Source organism: Sylvia atricapilla, chromosome 7, assembly GCF_009819655.1.
Source record: "Sylvia atricapilla isolate bSylAtr1 chromosome 7, bSylAtr1.pri, whole genome shotgun sequence".
NCBI lineage: Eukaryota > Metazoa > Chordata > Aves > Passeriformes > Sylviidae > Sylvia > Sylvia atricapilla.
The window spans coordinates 7,603,624-7,631,386 of NC_089146.1; the positions used below are offsets into that span (position 1 = coordinate 7,603,624).

The 27,763-nt window shown below is 41.7% G+C and overlaps 2 protein-coding genes across 3 annotated transcripts in view; one reads left to right on the forward strand and one right to left on the reverse strand.

The window, feature by feature from the left end:
* Positions 1-498: 498 nt before the first annotated feature.
* Positions 499-7,084, reverse strand: ORMDL1 (ORMDL sphingolipid biosynthesis regulator 1). The gene is made up of 5 exons (XM_066322523.1): positions 6,974-7,084; positions 6,683-6,745; positions 5,430-5,610; positions 2,891-3,042; positions 499-1,956 (listed from the first exon to the last, which is right to left on the reverse strand). The coding sequence occupies exons 3-5, from the start codon at positions 5,601-5,603 to the stop codon at positions 1,821-1,823; spliced, it is 462 nt and encodes a 153-aa protein (XP_066178620.1). The 5' UTR covers positions 5,604-5,610; positions 6,683-6,745; positions 6,974-7,084; the 3' UTR covers positions 499-1,820.
* PMS1 (PMS1 homolog 1, mismatch repair system component) overlaps positions 6,976-27,763 on the forward strand; it is a 44,573-nt gene continuing 23,785 nt past the window's right edge. For both annotated transcript variants that reach the window (XR_010743974.1, XM_066322522.1), the window contains exons 1-5: positions 6,976-7,032; positions 9,553-9,706; positions 13,421-13,603; positions 15,530-15,632; positions 16,754-16,917. Coding sequence is in view for 1 of the 2 variants with exons in the window: in XM_066322522.1 (XP_066178619.1) it covers positions 9,575-9,706; positions 13,421-13,603; positions 15,530-15,632; positions 16,754-16,917 (582 nt within the window). In the remaining variant the exon portion in view is untranslated. The remainder of the gene's footprint in view (positions 7,033-9,552; positions 9,707-13,420; positions 13,604-15,529; positions 15,633-16,753; positions 16,918-27,763) is intronic.

Consider the following 27,763-nt stretch of genomic DNA (forward strand, 5'->3'; position numbering starts at 1 on the left):
GCTCTGCCGCTCACGGGCCCGGCCCCATCGCCGCGGATCCTCGTCCCGCCCCGGCCAGGGCGAGCGGCCCCGGCCCCGCGGCTCCGCCCTGCCCGAGCGGCGGCACGCCGGCGCTGTCCCGCGGCGGCGATCCCCGAGCCCCGCCGCCGCGACACGGGCGGGGCTCCGCGCCCGCGCAGCCGCCGTGCGGACAGCGCCCCGGAGCCTTCCGCACGCCGCGGGCCGGGGCCGGCCGCCCCCAGACACCCGGCCCCGAATTCCGGCCGGGCCTGGCGGCCCCTGCCCCTCGGCAGCGACTGTCAAAGGCAGCACGGCCCTGTGATGGCCATTAGTTAAAAATCAGTTACCGCTTTCTGTGCAAACAACACACAGAATTACTTCCGACTGCTAAAGAAAATTCGTAACTTGTTGTCCTTTTTTTAACAGCATCTTTATCGATAAAGTAAATAGCCAGAAAATTACTGTAGAAAAAAAAAATAATAAGTACACCGCTGTGGGCTTTTTATATTTTTAATTTTTTTTCCAGCTCACTGGCTGTCACTGCAACCAAAATATAACTCAAGTCTTAAATGGAGTCTTCTGTTAAATCTGAGCTGGTTTTGGCTGGCAGACACACAGCAGACTTCTGACTTCATCCTTTTTCCACGACAGAGAAATAAGTGCTCAGAGCAGTAGATGTACCTCCTTCACTCTAATTCTAGAGCTGAAAATATACAAGATTACCCCGTACTACATAGTACCCCTAAAACACACCATTCCTCCCCATTTCCAAGACATGCAAGTTATCTATACCTTTTTCTGCAAAAGCATAGTTAGTCCATGTGATTTGCCTACTCACCTACTTCTAGTTCAGCTTTTATTCTAGCTTACAACCTACACAGCTTCCTTTACGTGTCCTGACACTTGCTCTGTAACAGAGCAGCTTCTCCTGTGACAGCAAGCAACCCTTTCCCCACCACCTCACAGGCCTCTCAGCTACTGAAAAATAACCCATCAGTGAATATCAGAGAAAACAGTCAAAAATCCACACCTGAAAAGAAATTGCAATTGTTCAGGATGTCCCATTTACACATAGAAAAAGCCAGTATTCTGGTAAGCAAAATGAAATAAACACAACAGTGGCAACTTGTAAAAGCCTACAAAAACTGAGCCACTGAGCTGACATGGAAATCCCCTGAGCTGGCAGTTAAGGACTTTCTTCAGTTATTGTGACCAAAAAAAAAAACTTAAAAACAATCACAAGAACAGAGAAGGCAGGAATTATACCATCAATTTATGCTTGCTGTCACAGTACTTACTGTGGGACAAGCTTCTACAATGCAAAAACAAGCACAACCACTTTACAGTCCATTACAGCAGAATCTACCTAATTTCTTTTAATCTAAGAATGTGGCCTCACCAGTCCTTGGCATCGAGGATTCTGGATTTCTATGTCAAGTTACCGCCTGCATTATGGATGATGGGTATTTGTGGAACTCTGCTCTCCATTTCAGCTGTTACTTGCACCTTCCTTACAAGCCACTTGCATCAGCCACACGTACAGTCTTAGTGGGGATTAGCCTTTAGAGCTGGGCCTGCCCAGCTCTTCATGGAAATCCTTCTTTTATACATTTCCAGTCCACATTGAAGTATCTGAAGGCATCTTCTTATAAAGTCGATTTTCATCCCAGACAATGCTGCAGGAAGCAGGAATTGTATCTCAGACAAAAAAGCACCTCTCCCTGACTGCCATGAGATACTCAGCACAGCAGACTACTCGTTTCCTTCACCTGGGGAGCAGCAGTAGCCATGTCAGGGGCAGCCAGTGTTGAACCTTCTGCTTAATATTTATTGATGCCAAAGATTCGAACCCCATGCAACTGTGGCAGCTTGGGGATAAGCACGGTCAGCAAAGAGGCTGTGTTGAGGATAAAGTGTGTGGGATCATACTTTGTATAGAAACTCGTCAGGAAGTACCTGCAGGAGGAAAGGGAGCGAGCTTAGCTGATGGCAGCCTTGTCTAAAACACATACAAAACACAGTTAAAAGAAGCACTCTAGTGATTAGTAAGGTTTTACTGACTAACATCTATATCTGTATTAAATATCTCACCTGAGGTTCTCGAGTATCTACAGCAAAATTATGGTCTAAGTCTCATCTTCCTGTACCTCTCAAGGTGCTAAAAAGCAACTCTTAGTCTACTGTTTCCTTCTAGCACTTCTCTCCACCTTGAGGAGTTTTATATATTTTCTCAGTTTCTGTCCTTTATGAGCCAACTTTCAATCATGATGAAAGATCTTCCCTCCCCTCTCACTCTGCATATAAGTGGACACATAAATTTTCTTCAGGGACAAACAGAGAGACTTTCAGAGTCGAATATTCAATATGTATCTGATTTTTCTTAGTTACACAACCACAATTTTGTCACCAGAGACAGGTGTATAGATTTCCTAAGCCATTTGCATAGTGTAAATAGCAGACAATATGTACAAAGCAAACTGACACCAGATCCCATTCACTGAGGACTGACACTCACCAGTTGCAAAATGGTTAATAAATGCTGTCACAAAAGCAATTAATTTAGATTTTCAATATTTATGATTTCACAATCTCTTAAAGAACATCAAGAGTTAACAGTAAATTTTCATCATGAAATTTCTAATCTTTAAAACCTGCCCCATTAATAACTGTTTACAAACTTTGACTTCAGTATGTGAAGTATCAAAAGCAGAAGAAAATTTGTTGATTACATAAGCCTGGAAATAAATACTCCCTACAGCTGTGATGTAGAAATAAACAAGAAAAAAAGACAGAAAATCCTTTTAGACTGTAAACTGCAACCCATTATGTTGCAGCTTTTGAAATCATGGGTTTATGTGTCAATTGATCTATAACACAGTTTTGAACTCACAGAATTATAGGAGAGATTGTGAAGAACTTCCTTGAAGATGTGAATTGTACTCCATAATCCAGTTGTTCCCAGTGTGTTAGTAGCCTAGCTTTGCCCTGATCAGGTGTTTCAAAAGGAGTTCCCTTTACTGCATGCAAAAACACATACATTCCCTGAGGAAAATAAAAAGTGAATACAGAGGCACTTTTAGTAATATTTTAAAATAACTGTTACATTGTTCAATGCATTATAAAATAAAAAAAAAAAAAGAAAAAAAAAAAAAAGACCAAATGAGTGAATTCTCACCCAGAAGAGCTGCTAGCCTGTAACGACAAATTATTGAAGAGGAAGGAAGAGACAAGAAGTGATTTGCCTGAGATTGTGCAGTCATTGGCAGAGTCAGAATTAAAGCCCAAGTCTGTGTGACATCAAATCCATTCCCTTGCCTTCTACAAGTAGAAGGCAAAAGTTCCATGAATTCAACGGAATTTTAACAAGCACTGTAACAAGTGTGGGGCTGCTGATTTGTAGCCCCTCTCCACCAGCACGGTGTTAACAGGGTGATCAGTAGAGTGTGCACAAAGCAAAAATCTAACTACAAACACTGACAATTTCACACAACTCCTGAAAGCTTTCTCAGCCCCTTAACAGCTTCAAATACTTAGAAGCTGACTAAGCATTCTGCTGAATACCATCTGTCCACCTCTTTGCTGCTGCTTCCCCTTAAACATGCTGAACTTTCCTTGTGGCTGTTCCTGTTGGATGGGAACATGCCATGTCTGGTTTGTTCTGAAAGACAATTTGGGCCTCTTGGTTTCAAATAGGGGAGTACACCCTCTTCCTGTTTTAAAACCACTTATTTTCTGTCAAAGAGACCACACCAACTCCAAGGAAGAGTCTCTACGAGACAATGTCAAAGATTTCTTTCTCTCTCTTATGCACATACAAAAAACTTTTATAGAAAGCTTTATATAGAAACAAAATCACACTTCTTCCAAAATCTTATAATGGAGGTGAAATCTCAGCAAATCACTTCATGTCTCCTTCCACCTTTCTTTGGAACAGTCTCTAGACCAGAGCCCTGTGAACCTAGGACAATTGATTTGTTTAATTAATGTTTTGATTCGTGACGTCTGCAGTGTCTCAGTTTTAATAACCATAAAGGCACTTTCAGGACAGGTCCAAACGCTTACTCCACATTTCATTTCCCAGTGGTACTTGCACAACGAACCACCAAAAATGCTTTCAAGGTTAGCCAAGAGTTTTCTATCAGTGGAAATCCAGGATTTTTTTTTTTTGTCAAACCATTTGAGAATTTGTTTCCAAAAGAAGTGCCATTTAAATTCTGAAATATCCAACAGTGCAATTTATACTCATCTTCTAATGTTCCACTACAAAACTACTTGCCAGTGCATGCTCTCATCCCTGTTGTCATTACAGCTACTTGCAATGAGTTCAGTAAGGCATGTGGAAAATATTTAGTAATACTTGTCTCTGCCAACATCTTCTGAAGTCAGACATGTCTGATGCTGTCAAAGATAACACATAAAACGCTCTAGTGACAGTTGCAATTCCACCAGTAGTTTTAAACCTATCTACAAAACCAAAAAGCTCAAATAAAAATTAAAACTTTACATTCAGGAGGACAGTGTCCATCCTCAGTGAACTATCATTTTTCTAAATCAGGAAGGAGCTATCTTTTTGTCAAGTCTTCTTTGCTTGTAATGTTAGAAAGCTGAGCTAGCAAACCTCAAGTATGATGTAAATTGCTGGGTTATGGCCCTCTTTTCTCTAAGCATGGCAGGACCACTATAGATAGCTGCACTACGTTAAGTGATAACAAGAAAATTATAGCATCCTGGGGAGAGGAGCAGAAAGCAGCTCACAAAACCTTTTGCATACAAAAGTCATCATGCAAATCACAACCCTCTGAATAACAAATGGTTTCAGGGCTAGGGTCAGAGTAGTTCAGTTTTCCCCACTGCTTTCAAGCAAGATTTCTCTAATGTCATGTATGGTGACAACATCGTATGCTGAAGTCATTCTGAGTTATGTAGCTTGGCCAGAAATCCAAACTAGAATGAAAGAAATAGAATACAAATATTTCTCTTAAAGGAAATAGGTAAGTGCTAAAATTAAACATTTTGAGATCCTAACAGATTTATGTGGAAAAATTAGTAGATAGTGTCCAAGAATTAAAAACATGATAGTTTATGGATTCAGCACAGGTCTCTTAATAATATACAGAACACTGTGAACATTGGCTGGCACGATGATTTTATGTCTGCAACCGTCCAGCCTAATTAAAGGCCGTTTAAAAGAATACATAACTACATCAAGAATATTTCGTGTCTTTCATGCTTAAACTGAAAGTGGTTGTGTATGACTCCTCCTGCCCAAAACAACCAATCATTTGTGGATAGGCCAAGGAGAGGTGGTGTTTTGGACAGCAGGATTTCACTGTCCACACAGACTGGCTACTTTCCTCTTCCCTTGCTACTGAAAATAAGTACATATGAACAACATCTTTTGAAATTGTGTTCCAAGAGAAGGTACTCACCAGGTTGTGAATGACATTGGTTAAGGTCCAGGCGACAGGGACACTGAAGAAGGGAATGCTGAGCAGGACAATGTGCAGCATGCCGACTCCGAGCGCGTATGTCAGCCACATTCCACGGCTGTTCATCACCCGAGTGTTTGGATTTACCTCGCTGTGGGCAACTCCTACGTTCATTTTTACCCTATAAAACAGATCTGTTTGAAGACTGAGAGTACTCTTACAGAGGAGTACTTAACATATGCAATTTTCAAATGTGGGAAAAAGCTGCTTTAAAGGAAGCAGGTCTGGAGAGAGCACAGTGCATAAACCAGGATGTACCTCAAGATCTTCAAACTATGGTTTATAGAGAAACCAGAACAAAGGGACAGTTGGGAACTGTTTGTTTAAAACAAATCCAAACAAATGAAACAAGTCTGCTACAGAAGGGATATTTAAAATAAAATAGTAAGCTCTGATGTCAGAAGCTAAAGTTGCAAAGCCGTAAGAAACCGAGCTAATAACTTTTATACTCTGAATTAAGTTTCTCCATTCATGACTATATCCAGAGTTCTTTTCCACTTCCCACATCAGACAATCTTCCTCCTCTTTCTTGTTCATGTAATGGTTAGTGAAGGATTCTGCATATACCAACTGCCCAGCCACCTACTTTTAGAAAGAACAATGAAGGAGCAATCTACCCCTCTTTTTCTTGAAGCAAAGTGCAGATTTCCTCCCCTCCCCATCTGTCACTTTCCAGACCGACATTTCCATCTTTTAAAGATGGAACAGGTTCTAAAGTTTTCTAAGCAATAGACACATGCAGAGATACACCAGATAATTTCATATGCTGATATATCCTGGAAATTGACAGAACATACCTACAGTGCCACTCTCGTCCTATTGCAGTAAAATTTGTAATAATAATTAAAAAAAAAAACAGCACCTAAATTATTGCTTACTTCACACTCACGTGATTTCTGGGACTACAGATATTCATTTATGGGAGCGGGATGAAGTTCTTTTTTAGCAATCGTCCGAATCAGAATACAAAAGCACTGTTTAACCAGCAAAAGCAAGCTTGCTTTTGGTAGGAAGTTTGTTTCTGACACTTAGTGAGGTATAGAGTATAAAATAAATATAAAACAGCGGAGTATTCTGCAATACGAACAGCAGTAGAGTAAAAATAGACAGGCTGAACCGAAACCCGAACCGGGGCACTGCCAACCCCAGCCAGTGCCTGTCGCAAAGCATTCCACTTGCAGGGCACACATTACCTGGGATGGGCGACGCGAGCCTGTTCCTCTCCCCCTGGGATGCAGCACCCGCCGAGCCAGTACCTAGACAGACATCTTGCCGTGACCCACCATCCCTCGCCATCCCGGCCCACAATCCCGGCCCGATCGCAGGGGCAGCTCGCCGCACCGCCGCGTTTCCTCTGCCATGCCTCCCGTGCCGGCCGCGGCCCCGCCGCTGCCCCGCGGCCGCCCGAGCCCGTGGCCTTCTCCGCAGCCCCGGCGCGCAGGCGGCCCCGGCCGCCCGTCCCTCCGCCCCCCGCCGGGCCCCACCTTTCCGCAGCCCCGCGGCCGCCGAGGAGCCGGAGCGGAGCGCCGGGCGCCGGCCGCAGGTAAAGCCCGCAGTGCCCGTGGGCAGGGCCGGTCGGGAGGGGAGCCGAGGGGCCGGGCCGCGCCGTCCGCACCGCCCACGGGCGCGGGGCGGGAGCGCAGGTAGCGCAGCCGCGGGGCGGCAGCGGCAGCGGGCGGGAAGCGCCGCCGCCTCGCTGAGGCCGCGCCGGGGCCGGGGCGCCGCTTCCCGCGGGCGGCTGGGCCGGGCAGGCCCCGGGGAGCGGCCGGGCAGGCCCCGGGGAGCGGCCGGGCAGGCCCCGGGGAGCGGCCGGGCAGGCCCCGGGGAGCGGCGGGCAGGCCCCGGGGAGCGGCGGGCAGGCCCCGGGCACGGGCCGGGCAGGCCCCGGGGAGCGGCGGGCAGGCCCCGGGGAGCGGCGGGCAGGCCCCGGGGAGCGGCGGGCAGGCCCCGGGGAGCGGCGGGCAGGCCCCGGGGAGCGGCGGGCGCCTCGCAGAGCGGGAACCGCGCCCCGCCTCTCGCGCCGAGAACCGGGAACTGCGGACGGTTCGTGGGGTTCGGGGCGAACTCGAGGGCCGCAGGGTTTATCTGCAGCTTTTGGCCCGTTTTTCGTTGCGTAAACCTAAGAATCGCCTCAGTGCGTGCTGGGGAGGGCCCTGAGGAAGGCGGTGCTCGGAGGGGGAGTGGTTCCTAGTGTGGTTCCTGGTGTGGCCGGAGCCGTGAAGTTTAGGGAGAGTTTATTCCCCGTTTAGCTGGGGGTGTGTAGAATCGCAGTTGCTGGCCTGTCGGAATTGCGGTAGAGGGATCCAAGGGTTAGATTAATGATGCGGGTTCCACGCAGAAAATGCTGTGCTGTCCCACAGGGCGCAGTTGCAGCGCATCTGTCCATGCAGGATTACAGTAGTAGGGTGGCTTGAGGTGAAATACGTGTCTTTTAGCTATAAGCCATGACAGGTTGGATGCCTTTCCATGGGTAGGACGTCCCAGAGGTCCTCTGTGCCTCCCACCAGGCGTTCTGAGATGGGGCCAGCGTTTCGTCCCTCAGTTTGTATCCAGCGCAGGGCACAGCAACAGCGGGTTCATTTCCCAGACTGCCTGCATCAGTCAGTAGATAGAAATTACTCACAGAAAATTTGTCTTTGAGGGCTGCAGCGATTCTGTTTTAAGATCCTCCCATATCTTAGTCACTGTCTTTTGATGGAGAGACATCCAGCTCCTATCTGATTCACTGCCCGAGTAAATCATGAAGCACTTGGCACAGGAGTCCTGTGCAGTGTGTGAATGCTTCAAAACCTGCCTCTCTGAACACATATATGTGGTACTAACATGGGTTTGTCTTCAGCAGCGCACCTTTTCTCCTGCTCCTCTTGTTTTCCGGTTGGTGGGAAAACGATGTGTCCCATCCTTTTACCACATTTGAAAGGCAAACTCCCTTTGCAATGTAAATAACAATAATAAAGAGAAAACCCCTTTGTGGCTTTTCCTAGAAAAGTTTCGGTGCTGCTTGTATTTCATAACACTGCACTTCCGCCCCCTCCAGCCCAAGTAACCACATTTTTGCTTTGTCTTTTATGTTTAAAGAGTAGCTGTCTTTAGAAGGATGTTGAGGCAGAGAAATGTCCTGTAGTTGTTGTATGAGCTGCATATACCCTGCAGGGCAGTGGTGCTTAGGGATGTTGGCTGCAATCCCTGACCAGGTCCTGCCTGTGTCAGGAGGAAGTCTGGGTTTGTTCCATTCCTCCACGTGTGCTCATATCCTTGGGACAGGTGCTGAGTGTGCAGTCTGGGCTCTTCAGCAGATACCCTGGACGAAATCAGTGGGGAAGCCAGGACTCTCAAGATTGTTTGCCTTTCAGATAAATAGCATTATGTAACATAACCCAGAGAAGAGAAGATTGTGTGAACCATTCTTGAAGTGCAGAGTGCTGCCTAGCACTGCTTTTTTCCTTGCCTTTTTCATATGCATGTAAAACTGTGGTTGAATTCTTTTGCGGCAGCCTACAAGGATCAGCAAAATAGTTTTCCTGGGGCTTTGCTGTTTGTGTCAGTGTAGGTACTGAAACAGAAATGCATGCTAAAATTCACAGATCCGTGTACAGTCTCTTCATGGGAGAATGTCTCTATAACATAGCAAGAATTTTATAACCTTTTGCATTTCCAATAATTAACAAAAAGAAATCTCCACTGGTTTATAAGGCATCTTCATTTTCAAGTGAGAGATAGAGTGACATAGAAAGAAAATTACCTGCCTGAGGGCGCACAGTACATCAGATCAGAGAGGCAAGACTGATGGAAAGCTTTTTTGGGTTTGGTTTTCGTTTTTGCCAATAGATCCCATTGCCATTGAATATGGCTTTTCCTCAGCACCACTGTGTTGCCTCCCCATTTCTCTCCCAGCACATACTGACTGCAGAGGAAGCTGAGTCCTACTGTAACTTGAACATTTCACTTTCCAGCCGTAATGTTGTGTTTTTCTACATTTAAAAGTTCCCATGAAATAGTTTCTTAGAAATGTGTAATTGTAGTGTTCCTTTTACTTTTTTTTTCCTGATATTTTTCTGTGCAGCATCCCTGAATCTTATTCCACCATGAAACAGCTGCCTGGGGAGACAATTCGTCTCCTTTCAAGTTCTCAGGTGATTACTTCAGTTGTCAGCGTGGTGAAGGAGCTGATAGAAAATTCCTTGGATGCCAGTGCTACAGGCATTGATGTTAAATTGGTAAGTCTTTCTCTCAAAAAGAATTGGATATGATATAAGATGCAAGGAAAGCTGTTTCACTGTAAATGTGTTTTTTAGGCTATTGTGGTTTGGGGAATGGTGATGATTATATTTATACTTTTTTTTTTTTTTAACCTTAAGTAAAAGTGGTACCGAATCAGTTTCTATTTGTGTTTTTGAGTGCTTTATGCTTTGAACTAGCAAAGCCTATTTGTGCTTCTGAGTGTATCTTAGGGAAAAAACTGTCAGCTTTCTTAATCCTCCTTTTCCTCCTTAAAATTTACATTTTCTGACTAATAGCCTGTTTTAGAAGATGTTGGACTATTTTTGCTGTTAGGCTGACATACTTAATGCTCATTGCAAAGTACTGTAATAAGTGTAAAAATGGAGACAATGGAAAAGTTTGATTACAAAAAAACAAAAGATATTTTCGTTATTCAAATCACCACCTCTAATTAGCATGGTGAACTCTGGATACTTCTAACTCTTTATAAACTGTTCAAAAAAGTTGACCTGTCACTCAAGGCTGGTTTCTGACAATAGGAAATACTACTTTTAAAAAAGAATTTGAGCTTTTCTTCCCAACAAATTGGGTAAAATGGGTAAGTGGTCAGCTTCTCTTGCTGTCGTGTTTCTGCTTTTGCAGTGTTTTGTCAGCAGCTGTATAGTAGCAGTATCACCTGCTTAGTAGGAAAGAAGTGTTGTCGTGTCCTGTATAAATGTATGTCTTCAGAACTGTATCCAATTTCCTTTCTGCAAATAACAGTGAATGTATAGGATATTCTTGAATGAAGCATTAGACAAATGCTCTCAACTAGGAGGGCAGCTTAGTTTCTCCTTGTTTCTTTGTCCATGTCTGCTATATTTTCTGAATGAGTTATAGAGTTTTTCCACCTGAGAATGCTTTCCTGTAGATGCCAAGGAACATGTTTGTTACTGCTCTGAGTGACATGAAGATGTTCTGTCTTTGTTGTGGTTTCTCATAATCTCTGTCTTCTCAACATTTAGATTGCAGAGTATCTTGCTTCATGAGTAACTCCAAAGTGAGCAGTGTGTGCACAGTGGGGTTAAGGGTACTGGGATCAGATCCTGGCAGCTGAGCAGTAACTGCAGGAAGTGAACAGAGAGGTTTTGAAGTGTTCCAGAGTGGCTGGAACAAACCTTGCAGAGGGGAGAGCCTCTAACCAGTGTGGGTTTCACAGCACAGTAACCAGCTGTGTCCCAAATCGATTAAAAAGAGCATTTTTAACCGTTTCCAGTGCTTGAGTTATCTACAGTACTCTTACATTCTTGTGTCAGCCCAGCCCAACCCAAAGCACTGTAGTTCCAAACAATCAAACCTGGCTTTACACGAGTTGTCAGCGATTGAAAGAGATTTGATGATTATTCTTCCATGGGTACTAGGGGAAAAGAGAAAACCTGCACTCTGCACAACTCTAGACAGTAATACTGTAAAACAATGGATATGGATTTTTTTTCTGGTATTTTTAAATGGGAAATTAAAATAACTCTGACCATGTAATAGAGGTCAATGACCATATTAATTCTGGATTAGTTCAAAGCATAACAGAGACAAGAAACTTTGAAAGTCCATTTTACAGCTTGATGGGTTTTGCCTGAAACTTCAGCATTTTCATTGTTTTAATCTTTTTCAAATGGAATAGGAGAGCACAGTTTATCCAATTTGCCTGAACCAAGATAACTATTACTTCTTGACAGGCAGAGAGGAATTAACCTGAAGGTGGACTGGGTCTCAGATAAGAGTTGTGGCAGTGGAGAGCTGTAGTGGGAAGCTTTGGCTGGTGTTTATGTCTGACTGACCAAACACCCATAGGTGATGTTATTTGGCATCTTTGCACTGTGTATCAAAGCTGAATCATACTGATTGGCATCAGTGACATGGCAGAGCAGCTTAAACAGTTCATGGGTTCATAACCTTGGTAAGATTCTGCTCATGAGGAAGGTGTTACAAAATACAAAGTTTAAGCACTGTGATATTTATATAAAACATGCACAAGTAAAAATTAATAAGATTAGAAGAGAAATAGAGAATCGTTCATATAAGATTTTGAGTCAAGATAAATCTCACTTTTCTTAAACAGCTAACTAGTCTGAGAGTAAAAATTAGCATGGAAAATAGGGGCTCACTGAAAGATTCTCAAACCTTTCATTTGCATATACAGCAGCAAGGTAGAGGGTTTCCTGCCTCTGTTTCCTTATGTGTTTTTGTGCTCAGCCGAGGTGTATTGCTTAGTTCTGTTTTGCTGCCCATTAGGAGGGTGGCTCAAACATGAGCAACAGCATTGCTTTTCACCTGAAGACAGCTTTGACACCATTCACTACAACAGGAAGTGAAATGTACCCATATTTCTGTTGCGTTTTGTGTATTGTGGTTCTGAGCCTACCTAGAGGCTTTTGGTGTTTCCTAAAGCAGATTATGTGTGAATACAGATGGTTTCTCTAGATATGTTTCTTTTGGTTTTGATTGCATCATTTTTTTACTTCAAGAAATAACCTTGTGAGTACATTATAATTTTTCAGGATAGGCCCAGATAGGACAGCAAAGTTTGTTCTGTTTAATCAACCTGCTTTCAGTAATCAACCATCCCATACTCTGTCTAGCATAAGTGGTGGCAGCTGCTGTTTTTAAGATTTTTTTTTTCTAAGCAAAACTAGTTTTAAGGTCACCTAGATGTATTGCACACTACAGCACATTTTTTGTGTGTTGCATCATAATCTTTTCAAAGAGCCAGTCTTGCTTCTGTGACAGAAGCTTAGTTAGTGATCCTACAGCTCTGATTACTTTCTCCTCCTGGCTTGTGATTCTTCTGGGTGCTGCTCACTTGTGCAGACTGTAGTGTAGCTGGAAAGAAGAATTTTTTGGTGCACTTGTTTGAGATGTTACAGAACATAAATTTCATCTTTTATTTAGCTGTTGTAAATATCTGGGTTTCTGAGTTTTACCCTATTTATGCTGTTGTTTACTGGAATGACATATTTAAACTGGGATTCAGTAAAATATGCATTGAATGTACATAAAGGTGAATCACAAAGATTGAACTTTGCTTCCTTGAAGGCTGTTTTAAAAGAGCCTCTAGGACCCTTTACTTCTTTTTGCAAAGTACTGTATCTCTTTGCAAGGTTTTTTATTAGCCTTACCATTCATGCCTTCCCCCCCCATTAGAATTTCAGCTTCTGTATATTGAACTTGGAAAACAGAACTTGCAAAATGTAGTGGAATTGCATCAATCAAAACTGAAACTGAAAATGGTATGAAGTGAGGGTCTGCTGAATCCAGTGGATGCAGATCTGCGTTCAAGTGACTTCAAAAAAATTGATACCAAGTAGTTAAGAGAGGTGAAAAGAGACAAAAAAACCTTCAGCTTTCCAGCTATAGGTCTCCTTTTGAGCTTAGGTTTGGCTGTTCCCAAATCACAGGATATGAATTATGTTATTTAACTGGAGAAACCATCACTGTTATCCTAACATGGTATATTTTTCCTTTTTTTTTTTTTTTCTTTTTTTTTTTTTTTTTTTTTTTTTTTTTTTTTTCCCCTAAACAGAGACATTTAATGGTTGCTCAGCTCCTCCAAATGAGCAAAACTTCCACCTCTGTATGGATAGTTAGAAGCTGTAACATTAGCTGCTTCAAACTTACATCTTAATTAATTTGGTGGTTTTACTGCTCCTTTGTGTTTTGTTCTTTTTTTTTAGGAGAATTACGGGTTTAGCAAAATAGAAGTGAGAGACAATGGCAGTGGAATCAAGGTTGACGATGTTCCAGTCATGGCAATTAAACACTACACCTCAAAAATCAGCTCTTCTGAGGACCTTGAAAGGCTGACAACTTATGGTTTCCGTGGGGAAGCTTTGGGATCGATTTGCAGCATAGCAGAGGTGAGCACTTGCTATAAATGTGTAGCCTTTGTGCTACAATTTTTGTTGTCTGTATGTGTTCATGAAAGTTTTATTCTGTGCAAAGTTTAAATGTTCCAGCGACTTGCCAGGCATGTGCTTGTGTATGCTGCCTTTCTCCTGAGTCTCAGAACCCACGTCATCTGAATTTCTTCTTTGTGTCAGTCCTGCCTTTCTGTCACACAGGTCACAGCAGTGCTCTGTTTATTTTGTTCAGTCAGAACAGGTAACAGACAGATTGTGTTGTAGTCTCTTTCCTTTTGTATCAGGGAGTATGATGTCGAAGAGCATGGCTGGCTTTGCTGCTTGGGTTAGGGTAAATCAGGGGAGGAGCAGGAGGTGATGGCCAGGAGAAGTAGTTTCAGGGAACTGATGGCCCACATAGCCACCATTCCAGTAACGATTTCTGCCTTGTTATCTAGGTGATCAGCAGTCATGGGATCTTGCTGGGCTCCTTATTGCTCTTTGACATGTATGTGACTGCAATTGCACAAACTTTGTCCCTATGAGTAAACAGGAACCGGCTACCTGACCTATCTGAGTCTGAGCCTGTATGTTTGTGTTAAGAGGATTGGCAGTGTACTAATATTTGCGACTAACTTGTTGGCTAAAAATAAATACGTTTGCTCAAGACCATCTGAAAAATGTTCAGGCTGCTAATGGCACAGCAGAGATCTGCCAGATCTCTTGTGCTCTCCCTTTCTGAATTCATGCTGCACCAAGGACAGGTTTTAGATTTAAGTCTGCTGAGGATTGGATCATGCAGGGAGGAACCAGTGTCTGTGTCTGGTTGGAACCATCAGCTGTTGAGGTCAGGAGAGATGGTGTTACAGCTTCACTCCTGGGTACTGGCTGTGTTCACATTGCACTAAGCAGGAGTGGGTTGTGTATTTGGATGGAGATTTCCAAAGATGCTTTCAGAAGTGTTGGTGTTTTGATAGATGATGACAGACCTCAATCATTGGTTCCTTCTAATGAGCTCTCAGAGCAGAATGCAATCTGTTCAGAGCTTCTAATGTGGTACATTTCATAAGAGGTGGGAGGAGTCCTGAGTGTATGAAGTGCTTTAACAGGTTTTGCTCCTTCTATCAGTAATTATGTTAATTAGCACTCCTGGCATTAACTGTGTTCTGCCTACCCAAATTGCCCCCTGAAATTTCAGTTTGGAGGTACTTTGCTATTGGCCCTTAAGTAGGTCTGCAATACTGTAATTTCCAGTTAATCAATTATTGTTTTTCTCTCCAGGGACATGACTGAATGCTGAATGATTCATGTGAGACTAAAATAAACCAAAATATCCTGAAACTCTGTATGTGTGTTAAACTTTGTCTTTCAGGTGGTTAAAAGGCAGTGGTTCTGTTATTCACAATGCTGGAACCTGAACTCTGATTTATGACTGCTCTTGCTAAAGCAATCTGTGTATTACCTTAATAGCTTACAAAACTTGCTGTGACTGATTTCCAGCTATGTTTAGGTGTGGAAAGATAATATATTGTTTGTTTGAGAGTAGTCTTTAAATTTGTGGAATCTCACATGAATTTAAGTTGTCATAGTTTGTCTCACTGAAAGTAAAAATGCAGAACTGTCAGTTGATAAAGTTTATTTAATCTGTGCTAGAATAGAAAATAGAGCAGTGTGTTGTATGTAGTTAGCAGGAAGTGCTGTGCCTTGTGACTCTAGTGTGATAGAAATGCTTTTAGTTAAACACAGGAAACATGCAAAATAATGCGTAATGTTTCTGTGCCTGTAAGAAATACCTGTTGAAGAAAAATTTTATAAACTAATTAAATGTAATTATGGTCACTAAAGTAACAGAGTGGTGAGTGAGGTATTAAAGCTTATTTAAGCTAATTCTGAACTTTGTCTATCCCTGATTAATGTAGGGTTTTTTTTAATCACTCTCTTCAGGTTTTGGTCACAACAAAGACAGCTGCTGATGATTTCAGCATGCAGTATGCTTTGGATAGCAGCGGGCATGTAACCTCTAAAAAGCCTTCCCATCTTGGGCAAGGTAGGCTACCACTATTGTGTTATTGCAAGGTGACAGATGTATTTTGTGTTTCTCTGAGGCTCTATCTGATGTTGAAATACCTGTTGGGTACTTAAAGGCTGAGTATGAAATCTTTGCAGCTGTAAACGTTTCTTGCCTTGTGTCTGTCAGTTGAGAATGTGTTGTCATGGCATAAGAAATGATATGTCTTCAAAGTTGTTCTAGATTGTAATTATAAACTAGTTTTTCCTTCTCTGACTCACTTCTTTAAGCTGACAGTGGAAATAAAACCTGTAAAAATTAAATGCCCTAAGTCTGTATAAGTATATGAAATATTTCTTCAGGACCAAAGAAATGTTTCTGTATGTAGCAAAATCCTTGCATAAAGGAGGAAGAGTTGCCCTGCTGCCATACATAGGGATTGCTGGAAGCAGCATGGCTGTGGGACCAGGCAAAGTCACACTTCCTTCTAACCTGCAGGAAGGGTGTGTACCTAATTTTTAGTCAGGATTATTTTTAAGATTTAGCCTGTATAGTATTTCCCACAGCCAGAAAGCCTGCAGGTTGCAATGCCTTGTCTTTGATTGAAATTGTTGAATTCTCTGACATATTTAATGCTTTGTAATATCCTCATGGGCAAGGAATTTATGTGCTTGTGTTGGCAGATGAATATTCCTCCTCCTACTGTGTACTGTACCTTGAGCAGAGATATTTGGCACTTAAGGTACTACCCTGTAGCAAATGCTTGTGAAGGCCCTTAATGAGGCACAGTGTTCATTTGCCTCCAGATATGTGTGATTAGATTCTAGTCTGTTAATTAATCATTTTGTTAATGAAGGCTCACTTGTGCGTTGAGAGAGTCTTCAGCTTTATTTAGTGCTGATTCTTGCTATTGTTAGTGTGTATGAAAGAAAGCTTATTGCTGCAGTCATAACTCGAAATAAAGCAGAAGAATCAAAATTCTTGAGATACCTTGTGGGGGGGTGATTGCTAATTTGGTATATTTCTTCTCATGCTAATAACCTGATTTAGTGCAGCAGCATACAAACATGTCTGTTTAAGTAAAAATAGTTTCCTCAATGTCCAGTCAGTGATTTGCTTTCAGTGTAATTTCTACTTTATTTTTTATCACCTGCTTGCAGGTACTACAGTAACAGTCCTAAATCTGTTTAAGAATCTTCCTGTAAGAAAGCAGTTTTACTCGACAAATAGAAAATGTAAGGAAGAACTGAAAAAAGTCCAAGATCTACTGACAGCATATGGTATCATAAAACCAGACCTGAGGATAACATTAACGCATAATAAGGTAATAATGAGGTTTTTTTTCTGTCAGCTGTCTAAAGGATCAGTTTCTGATGAATCTGTTAAGTTCACGTAGTACTTACATAAATCTTTCATCACTAAAGTTTTTCTTTCATCATAGCTTTGTTTTGGACTTCCACTTACTTTTTCCTTTCATAAGTGTATATTCATAATGGCTACACATTTTGATGTTAAACTCCTAAAACTCAGGCTCAGGTGTTTTTGGTCTCTTGCAACAGATTCCTCGTTAGATATATGAAATATAAAAATTATTTTACATGCTTGTGGTTAGTAAAGATGGTGGTGATGTTTTGCAAACAAAGAAGTGAGAAATTAGACCACGGGACCTGATGAAGTGTTAACCAAAGCCACCTAAATAAATTTGCAAAACTTACTATTTTAGGCTGTCCACCTGGACAGAAGCTATAGTTGACACAGGCAGCTTGCTGTATTCTGAGTCGTAAGAGCTCAATACATGACAATGATTTTATTTAATAAGGCTGGAAAGTTCAAAACAACTTGTGTCATTGGTGTAAGGACAGTAACGTATAATGACAGGGCTGGTTGCTCTTGGTTTAGACTGGGGAGGATGAATGCAGAGGTTACTTGGAGGTTGCTCTGACTTCACTGGATGCTGAATGGTAACTCTGCATCACAGCTACAGAAATGACATGTTCAGCAGTTCACCTTCACCTGACCCAAATTTAACATAGCAAATTTCATTGGCTGTACCCCTGCTTTTTACACCTCGGAGGGGGAAGCTGTGCTAATGAATTTCCGAGTTGCCACAAAGCAGAGAGTGACATCTCGTGGCCAGATCCTTCAGCAGTTCAGTGTCTGTTCTGAAATAATGCTGTTTGTTGATATTTCTCATGCTCATTGAGGCTTGATCAGTTACCCCATCGATCAAACACTTCAGTTCCTTTTCAGTGGGAGTAGGAAAAGGCACTGTGTGCTTTTCTGAGATGACAACAGACTTCCCTTCTTTTCCTGGACTTGTTTAACATGCTTTGATTGTGTTTATGTATTTTTAAACATCACTGGTTAGATGCTGTGAAAAACTAAAGCTGGCTACAGAATTAGTATTTCAAGGCTGAGAAAAGAGTAGCTATTTGCAGTCTTATTTCATTGAGGTCACTGAGAAATTGAAACCAGATATCTCAGGGGTGTATCTGCTTCCAAGATTGTCTTGGGTTTCTCGATATATCTACCAGTGGTTCACAATACTGGCCTTAAATGTTGGTTAATAAAACTAATTTTGTCTTCTTGGTGGTTTGATTTTGCCCTCTCCAACAAGTCACAAATGCTGTTTTCCTTACAGTATTTTGATTTCATTCCTTTGATCAGACTTGATCTTGGGGTGTTTTTTTCTCTCCTTATTTTAATACAGTGGCAGTAAGGTACAAGAAGGTGATCATATATATTCTTCTCAACAGTTCCTGCAAAAATGTTGTGAAGGGTGGCATGATAGTTGCCATTGCACATTGGGGGTTTTTCTTGCGCTTCTGTCACTAGCTTCAGAGGTACATTCTTCAAAACACAATTTGAGGGGTTATAGGAATAGGTTAAAAAGTTTTATTAATTGTAATGACAGAGATTTTTTGTACTCTTCATTTTGCACTGCCAGCCTTTTGTTAGTTTAATTTATCTTTTTTAAAAAGGAAATGAGAAAGTGCTCAAACATTTCATCACAAGAGGTCGCTCAGTAGCTGTTGCTGGCACAGGAAAATTAAAGGCTTAAGTAGACAGAGTGTAGTCTGTCTCTATGCATGTGGAGATGCTTTAAAGTTAAAAACTGAACTGAACTTTAAAGAAATTGAATTCAGATTCCTGTCTTTGTACTGCCATTGGCATTCTGTGCAAAACAAAAAGTCACTTGATGTATCACACCCTTTAAAAATTTGAAATTCTGAATTTCTGGTGTGTAGTAACTTGCAGTAGGTCAATGGTGATTTGTTTTATCACAGAATATGAATATTCTTTATTTCTTTTGCCTTTATATGCTAAATATTGTTGTCATTACAATTATTAGTTTGGATCAGGAGGATGTTTTTGCTATACAGACACTACAGCCTATTTGTGCTATAGTAATACTCTGCTGAGTAGTGTTGTTGGTGATTTTTTGTGTGTGTGTGTCTGTTATATTTTTGTTAGAAATGTACTAGGAGAAAGAATCAGCTCATTAGAATAGCTTTATTTGTTATGTAGCTCACAGATTATGAGTAATTTAAAAGATAAATTGTATATGCCATTATTCAGAGGACTTCTTAGAACCCCAAATTCTTGAGGCTGAGCCAGTACTTTCTGTTGCAATGGAAGAAGATGCATGTTGGGAGTATGATCAGGTTCCGGGGCTTAAAAGAGCAAGAAGATAGCAGAGATCAGCTATTACAGAAGGAGACAAGGAAAGATGTATTGAAAGACTAGAAAAGATAGTAAGTGAAAAAAGTGTAAATGAAAATGTATTTCAAGGAAGTTTTCTAAATAAATTACAAAACCAGCAGTTTAAAAAAAAAAAAGCCACACCAGAAAACAAAACCAAAAACAACCCTCCCAGAAAAACCAAATCCTCCTAGTTTTTAAAGTTCTGTATTTTATATAAAGTTGAAAGGGAACGGTGGCTTGGATGGGGTTTGAGCAACTGGTCTTGAGAAAGGTGCCCATGTCTGGGGAGTTTGTAGCAGCTGATCTGCAAGGTCCCTTTCAAGCCAAACCATTCTGTGAAAGCACAGATTCTGTGAAAGGCTTTACTGGGGAAGAATGTGGTAAGGCTGAAGCAGTCATAGAGTATCTGAGGTTAGGCATCTGAAAATGGTTACCTGATTGATTGCAGCAGAAACTTATTTTGGCAAGTGAGGCCTCTCATGGGGCTGTTGAAGTATAGATGGTTTAAGGATGCATGCTACATTGCATCTTGAATTTCCACCAGGTTTAACTGGGTTTTTTCAAAAGGTGTGTGTCTTATGCTTTTCAATGAAATTTCCAGAATTTTTTTCTTCTTCCTACATTTCATGTCTGTGTTAGCTTGGGAAATACTGATTGCCATTAAGTGTAGTTCTTCACAGAAAAGAAATCAGACAATCCTCTTCCAGCCTTTCATTGATTTTTAGTGGGTAGAGAAAATAGATATTCTCTAGTCCTCCTCAGATTTATTTATTGTGGACTCTCCATCAGTGTCTTTCCGAGATAGGAAACACTCGATTGCTCTTTCTGCTCAGAATGTTTTGTTTGCATTAGCAATAAATAATGAATCACTTTGCAGATCAACCCTTGAAGTACTATTGCTATTTTGACAACTTGGATTAGCTAGTGCTCCTTCTTTTTTATGAAGGTTTATCCTGCCAAGACATTCTTTGAATACTGATAATGTTGATCCTCTTGCCAGTATGGTTATGTTAGAAAGAGGTATTTTTCTTCTTTCATCACCATGTTCCTTGAAAGCATATTGAATAATGAGACAGCCAAATGGAAATAATTTACATGAGTATTCAGCAAGTTTATTTAAAGTTAATGTTATCTGAAGGCGTGTTAAGAACATTTCAAAGTCAGCTACTGCTTAAACTGCCTCAAACCCTTCAGCCCCAAATGCTGTGTTCTAACAATCTGTGAGCTCTGACTCTGTTTTACCTAAGGTGGTAAAACAGCTTTTAGTAATTCCAGCTCTTCTCTGCAACTGCAGATTTTACACTTTTCTCTGTGTAATACCAGTAGCCGTCGACTCAGCCTCTACAAACCACTGATGTTGAAGAAATACCCTTCTGTTTTCTAAGAGTGATGATATGGAATGCTTTAATTCTGTTTCAACTGCCTTTATTCCACAAACGCCAAAATGAGCCAGGACACCCAGTAACTGTGCCTATTTTAACAATACTAGATATTATAGAGCCAATTTCAGCAACAGATGCTTTAGATGGTGCCTATCAGGAGGTCATACTGTGCAAACTGGTCCCATGTCTTGTGCAAAGTACAGATGGGCCATAAGTAGGTTCAGTAAATTTTCCAGTTCCTGTTGAGGAAAACTTGGCACAAGTGAATATTTTTTTCCAGTGTTTTTCACACATAACATTTTGAAGCTTGGTCACACACAGTTCTGCCTAGAACTGTTTCTTGTTTGTTTCTTAAGAGAGTCACGAGTCGGAACTTTTGGATGCAAAGTCCACTTAAAAAGTCTGGTAATAACCGTGGGTAGTATTCTTCCCCAAAACCCCTTTTGTTGGTGGTGTGGACTTAAAGGATGCCATCTTTATGTTTTCTTTGCAGTAGGTCTCCTCTATTTTCCAAAGTTGCATAATCTTAACCAACAGTTTATATGAAATAATCTAAATCCAAGGGTTTATTCTGTGTCTCTGTCCTCTGTTATAAGTGTGGATTTCCTGAGATTGAGTGTGTTAGGGTAAATTTACCATTTTAATTAATGTCAATATACCTTGCATTTATTCATTGTGATTCCAAACTCTGCTGTAGCTGCATGTTGAAAAGAAATCTGAATTGAGCAGAAATAGCAGCACACAAACTCTGTCTTGATTTGGAAAGGCTATGCTGTGTAATGTAATGATGATGAATGAAATTCCTCCCAAATCTGTGAGTCTTAAAATATAGAGAGGAATTATGATTAAGAATCTGCAGTACTCTGCAGCCAACATGCTTCCATGCTAACCTGGAATACAGCTCAGTCTTTGCTTCTATTCGTTGTTCAGTGGCTTTGCTGAAAAAGCCAAACAGAGAGTTAATTATGGTGTTTTTTTGTGCTGAGGACACCTGTCCACTAGGAAATGCGCTGAGACCCTCAACTCAATTTACATCAGCCAGAGAACAGCTGCCAGATGGTAACTACTTTTGGTCACTACCAACCTGGTTGAATTTGAACTGGTGACCCAGAGGTGAAATGCTTTATATCCTATTACTAATTCCTTGAGGTTTCCAGTTTCTCATCCATCACTTTTTTCAAATGACAGCACAGTATATGTCTAAAATCTCAAAACAATTACTATTTCACATATGCAGTGTGTGTTGCAGAATCCAAGATGTGCCTTTGCAAAGCTTTTGCACTCACACTGTCAGCTTAAAAAGGTTAGTGGAAAAAAGGATGTTTCCAAAGCTGCATGGGAATTTCCCTCTTCTTTAGCAGTGTACTTTGTCACTGTTATATATGTTACTTTTGTTAACTGCTGGTTTACAAAAGGCTTTTAAACCTCCCTTTATTTAAATAGAGTTTCACTGTGTTGTACATTTTCTGAATCACAATTTTGGATTGAAAACTGGGTTTTGGCAGTAGTTTGATTGTTTAGGAGGCTTTATTTATTTATTTTTTCCTCCTGCTGGGGAAGTGGAATTTGATAGAATCTTAGAATATCTTGAGTTGGAAGGGACCCACAGGGATCATTGAATCCAATTGCTGACCCTGCACAGGGTGCTCCAAGGATCCCACCATGTGCCTGAGAGCGTTGTCCAGATGCTTCTGGAGCTCTGTCATGTTTGGTGCTGTGACCACAGGCCTGGGCACTCTGTTTCAGTGCCCAGCTACCTCCTGGGGGAAAGAACCTTTTCATAGAATCAGAGAATCATAAAGGTTGGAAAACACCTCCAAGAGCATCAGGTCCAACCTTTAACCAAATACCACCATGGCCACTAAATGACGTTGTGAAGTGCCACATCTGCTCAGTGTTTGAACATTTCCAGGGAGGGTGATATTCTCTACCGCTTCCCAGGGGAGCCTGTTTCAATACTTAGCCACTGAGGAAATTTTTCCTAACACCTGACTTGGACCATCCTGGTGCACCTTGAGGCCATTTCCCCTTGTCCCATTGCTGGTTGCCTGGGAGAAGAGCCTGACCCCTACCTGGCTATGACCTCCCGTGGGGTAGTGAGCGGTAAGATCTCTTCTGTGCCTTCTTTTCTCCAGGCTAAACAGCCCCAGCCCTCTCAGGCTCTTCTCATCACACTTGTGTTCTAGCTCCATTGTCCTTCTCAGGACACGCTCCAGCACCTCCATGTCATTTTTGTAGTGAGGGGCCCAAGACTGCACACAGGGCTTGGAGTGTGGCCTCACCAGTGCTCAGTACAGAAAGACAATCACTGCCCTGGTCCTGCTCGCTACACTGTTCCTCATAGAAGGCAGGATGCCATTGGTCTTCTTGGCCACCTGGGCACAGGCTGGCTCATGTTCAGCTGCAGTCAACCAGCACCCCAGGTCCTTTTCCAGTGGGCACCTTCACAGCCACTCTTCTCCCAGCCTGTAGTGCTGCAGGGGGTTGTTGTGGTTCAAGCTCAGGATGTGGCACTTCATCTTGTTGAACTTCACACCACTGGCCTTGACCCATCAATTCAGCCTGTCCAGATCCCTCTGTAGAGCCTTCCTGCCCTGTAGCAGATCAGCACTCCCACCTAAAGTTAGGGTCCCTTTGAGAGGTCGGACCGAGCTATGACACATCCACACTGATGCAGTGACAAATGTCGTACTGACGTTTATTGTTTGTGCGTCCATATTTATCCCCTTACAACTTTATTGATATTACAAGGCACACAAAGAATGTACGTGTTTGCCACCTTAAGGTGGCTACTGTATTAGCACTATACATCTACATGTGAACACCCGTTAGTACCCGAAATACCTAAAGAAAGAGAAGTGAATTTTTGCTGCGCCACAACCTGAATTTCTACTGTGCCACAAAAGCCCACAGGTCCCGCAGACCCAAGGAGCCCACAGGCCCCACAGGCCAAAGGGCCCAGTCTGGAATTGCTCACACCTCACTCCAAATACAAATCATGTCCTCCATCTCTTAGAAACTCCGCTACACCCACCCAACTTGATGTTGCCTGCAAACTCACTGAGGGTGCACTCAGTCCCCTTCTCTAGATCATTGGGAAGGATGTTAAAATGGCCTGGCACTGATACTGAGCCCTGGAGAACACATAGTGACCAGTTGCCGACTGTATTTCATTCAGTTCACCACCATTCTCTGGGCTTGGCCATCCAGACAGAGTACATACAAAAAGACTGCACCTGTCCAAGCCATGGGCTTTCAGTTTCTCGAGGAGCATGCTGTGGGAGACAGTGCCCAGGACTTTACTGAAGTTTAGGTTACATCTGGAGCCTTCCTCTCCTCCACTAGGTGGGTCTCCTGGTTATCAAAGAGATCAGGTTCTCTGAACACACGTGGCTGAACATGTCTGATTAAAGCAATCAAAAAGGATATGACTCTCGGTAGTCTTTGGAATTCTCGAAAGGCTTTGAAGACAGATGTCTTCAAAGATAAAGATCCTTGGCTCCTTGTAATATCGGTTAGCTCCTCTCCTAACTTAGCTCCTAACTCCCAAATCCAAGAATTTCTCCACTGTGCCATGCTCAAGAAATTATTTTCCATTGAGAGGGTTCTCTTGTGTCGTGAAAGGGAAATCTGAGTAAAGAATACTCTGGAATTTGTAGAATGAACAGTGCTGTGGAACATGACTGTCTTTCAACAAATCCCCTTGATAGCTCCAATGCCCATGAGGTAGACAGGTATTGTAGCTGTATCTGATGAGTGGAAAAGTGGTGCCTTGAGTTTCTCTGTAGGACATATCCTGTGGTAATGGTCCCAGCATCACGTACAGAATGGAGGCAGCTACTGATTCCTTAGGGATGAGTATAAAATATCTAGGAAAATAATTGATCAGTTGCTTAATTTTTTTATAAGCTAAATTGAAACACTGTTGTGATTGTTCTTTTCAAGGGCAGTTTATGTAAGAGTTCCCTTTTAGTAAGGTAACTTACCATTGGTTTTAAAGCAGGACACCAGTTGAGGCGTGGAGCTAAAAAAACGGCAGCACTTTTCAAGGCTGGCATTCTAAAGAATGTAGTGAAGACCTCATATTGATCAGTTTTGATCTTAGCAGATAGGTTTTCTTCCGCTGCGGAGAATGTGCCAGCCCTTGGAGCAAGGTGTCTGTGCATCATTAAAATGAAGAGGTTATAGACATTGTACTGGATGATGTGGTTTTGTTTCCCTTGGGCTTAATTCAAACTTGGGATATTGCTGCCTAGTTTTGTTCCTCTTTATTTACTCTCTTAAGAGGTAGGCAGCAATGCTTTTAATTGAAGCCTAATAAGCTATTAGGCTTTAAGTCAAGAAGCTAAGGAACTTACTGGCCCAAAGAGTTATCTGCAGTAAGATATCAGATGCCAGGGTGGCAGGATTTTTGAAGCACGTAGCACAAAGCTAGAGAGATTGTGAAATGCAGTTCTCTTCTGAAGAGCTAACTCAAGTTTGTTACCAGCCTATAGCTCACGTACAACTGCTTGCTCAACTAGACTTTTACACCCTCAAACTTTATTGCAGGGTGAATAATATGACTGTCATGAAATAAATAAAGAAAATAGGTGGGGTTTGGGTACTGAAAGTCTTAAGTGCACTGCCATTATGTACTAATAAGGTAAATGGAAGGAGTCAGTTTAGCTCATAGCATCATAATTGTGCTGAAGTAGCCACAGTCAGGAACAGCATCCGGTCCCAGCTCTAATTGAGATTTTCCTTTTATCTGGGATTCCAAAACACTGTAGCTCCTGACAGAAATTCTAAAATAGGAAGGATAGTTAAGGATGCAGAGCAGCTGCTTTTTTTTGTTCTGTGTTCCTCCTTGGGGTCTTTGAAGAAAGAAATACTGAGCAGCTCTTAATTCTCTCTAGTTCTGTATAGTAGGGACCCCAATGGGAAGAGGTTGCACACTCTTTCTCCACACTTGACACATTTTTCAGGGAATCTTTCTGCACTGTATGTGTTCATCCTGAAATAACAGATGCCTAGTCTGTATGTGTGTGGAGTCACAGAATCATCTAGGTTGGAATGTACATTGTCATCCTCCACCAAAACAGCCTTGTGTTCTAGAGCTGCATGGGGTGGAGAAATAGACACATCATTATCTTCTGCATATGTGCAATAGATTTTATATGCTTATGACATTTTGTAAGATCTGGATCGTGCAATCCCCTTCAATGAAACAGAGAGGTGGAATATATTTGGCTAGCTCTTGCAGAGCCTAAGATGGGCCATATGTAATAATATATCTTTGAGTAGGCTGTTTCTGCAGCGTCATCATACTGACTAGAGTCAGATTCTTCCTTGGCTCATCCTAGACACCCGCTTTATATGACCTAGAAAAAAATATGGGGGGTGTGTGAGGGGTGTATTTTTAGCTAAACTAAAGGGTATAAGCAAGGTTAAAAAAATAGGGTATTGCAGGAACCTCATGGCAATGCTTTCCAAAATAAATGAAATGTAAGAGGCATTGTTTCTCGGATTTTTTTAATGCCTGTTGATACATCTGGGGAATCTAGAAAAATAATTTTCTGTAAATTACCAGCTCTTCCTATATTGTTGCTTCATAATGTGCCATCAGGGCTAAAAATGAATACACACTCTATTCTGTCTTTGTATAGTGTGCAATTTAGGAGTTGCTTGGCCTCTTTAGTTTGTGGGTTTAATTTAACCTACAGTGGTAACTATTTCCTAAAATTCTGTCTATACTACTGAGTATAAATATCTGGTGAGTATAAGACTATTTAAAAAACTAATCTAAACCTATTACAGTGTCTACTTTTAACAAGTTTGCATTTAATAAGTTTTCGTTTTCCACAGCTTTCTTAAAACCACCTTATGAAGTGATCTTTTCACAGTTCTGAGTATCAGCCATTCTAGCAGGTCAAGCTAGAATTAATGCAAGTTAATAACCTTGCATTAATCAGCAGCTAAGATTTATATCTGTACCTGCAGCATCACACTAGGATACACGAAAATAAACAGCATGATGTTTATATTAGTCATGTAACAAGTGTCTTTCTTAGTTTGGTCACATGCATTTAATTTAAAATATATCCAGTAAAGAAAAAAATCACTTGGCACTTTCTGTTTCCATTTTAAGTAATCAATTTTAAAATAGAAGCAGTACAGGATATGTTTTATAAGAGGAGCTATAAAGAAGAGGACAGATTCTTTCATCACTCCAGAATGTCTTTGAGGAGGCTTAGAGCAGGTGTAGAGGAGAGAGGCTGAGAGGCAGCCCCAGGCTGTATTTCACCTCTGCCTCCTCTGGAGCATGGGGGGACTCCCTGCCAGAGCTGTGGACACCCAGCCCATGGCTCTGCTTACTCATTTCTCCTTCTCCCCTTTTTCTGCTCACTGTCTCCCCAATGTAAATTGTGTTTCATGTTTGAGGGGTTCACGTTGCTGTAGAATAACCAAGCTGTGATACAGCATGTGCAAAGGGCTGTCAAGCTGCTCTATAGGAGATGAATTCCATTCGGACAGGACTAAAAAGCCCCATTTCACAAATGCTACAGAATGTAGGTGAAACTGGAAAATTAAAGATTCAGGAAATACTTTAGGGTCAACAGTATCAAAGCTTTACAATTCCACCTGTCCTGTAGGATGGGAATATCATGTTCCCGGAGAACCGTGTTCTTCTGTGGAATTCACCCCTGAAGGACAGCAAATATTCCACTGAACAGGTGGAATTTTAAGGCTATGTATAGCATTTCTTGAGATGAGGGCATGTGTATTTTTTGGTCTCTCACCATCCTTTCACTTAACAGCCTGTGCTTTAATACTGTGAGCTCATTTTGAATTTACTAGTTTACATTTGAATTTACTGGACACCTAGTACCTACTGAAAGCATAAATTTTAACAGCACTGTAACATCTAGTTTAAAATGCAACATGCTGCATTATTTTTCCTTTTGTGTGTAAAGGTTGCACATTGAACACTCAGGCAGCTAACAGTGGCAGAGCTGTGGCAGACCTGTGTATGGAAGTCTCAGTTGCCTAGAAGGATAATATAACTAAGGATAATATTTTTATTGTTGGTACACAGCAGTA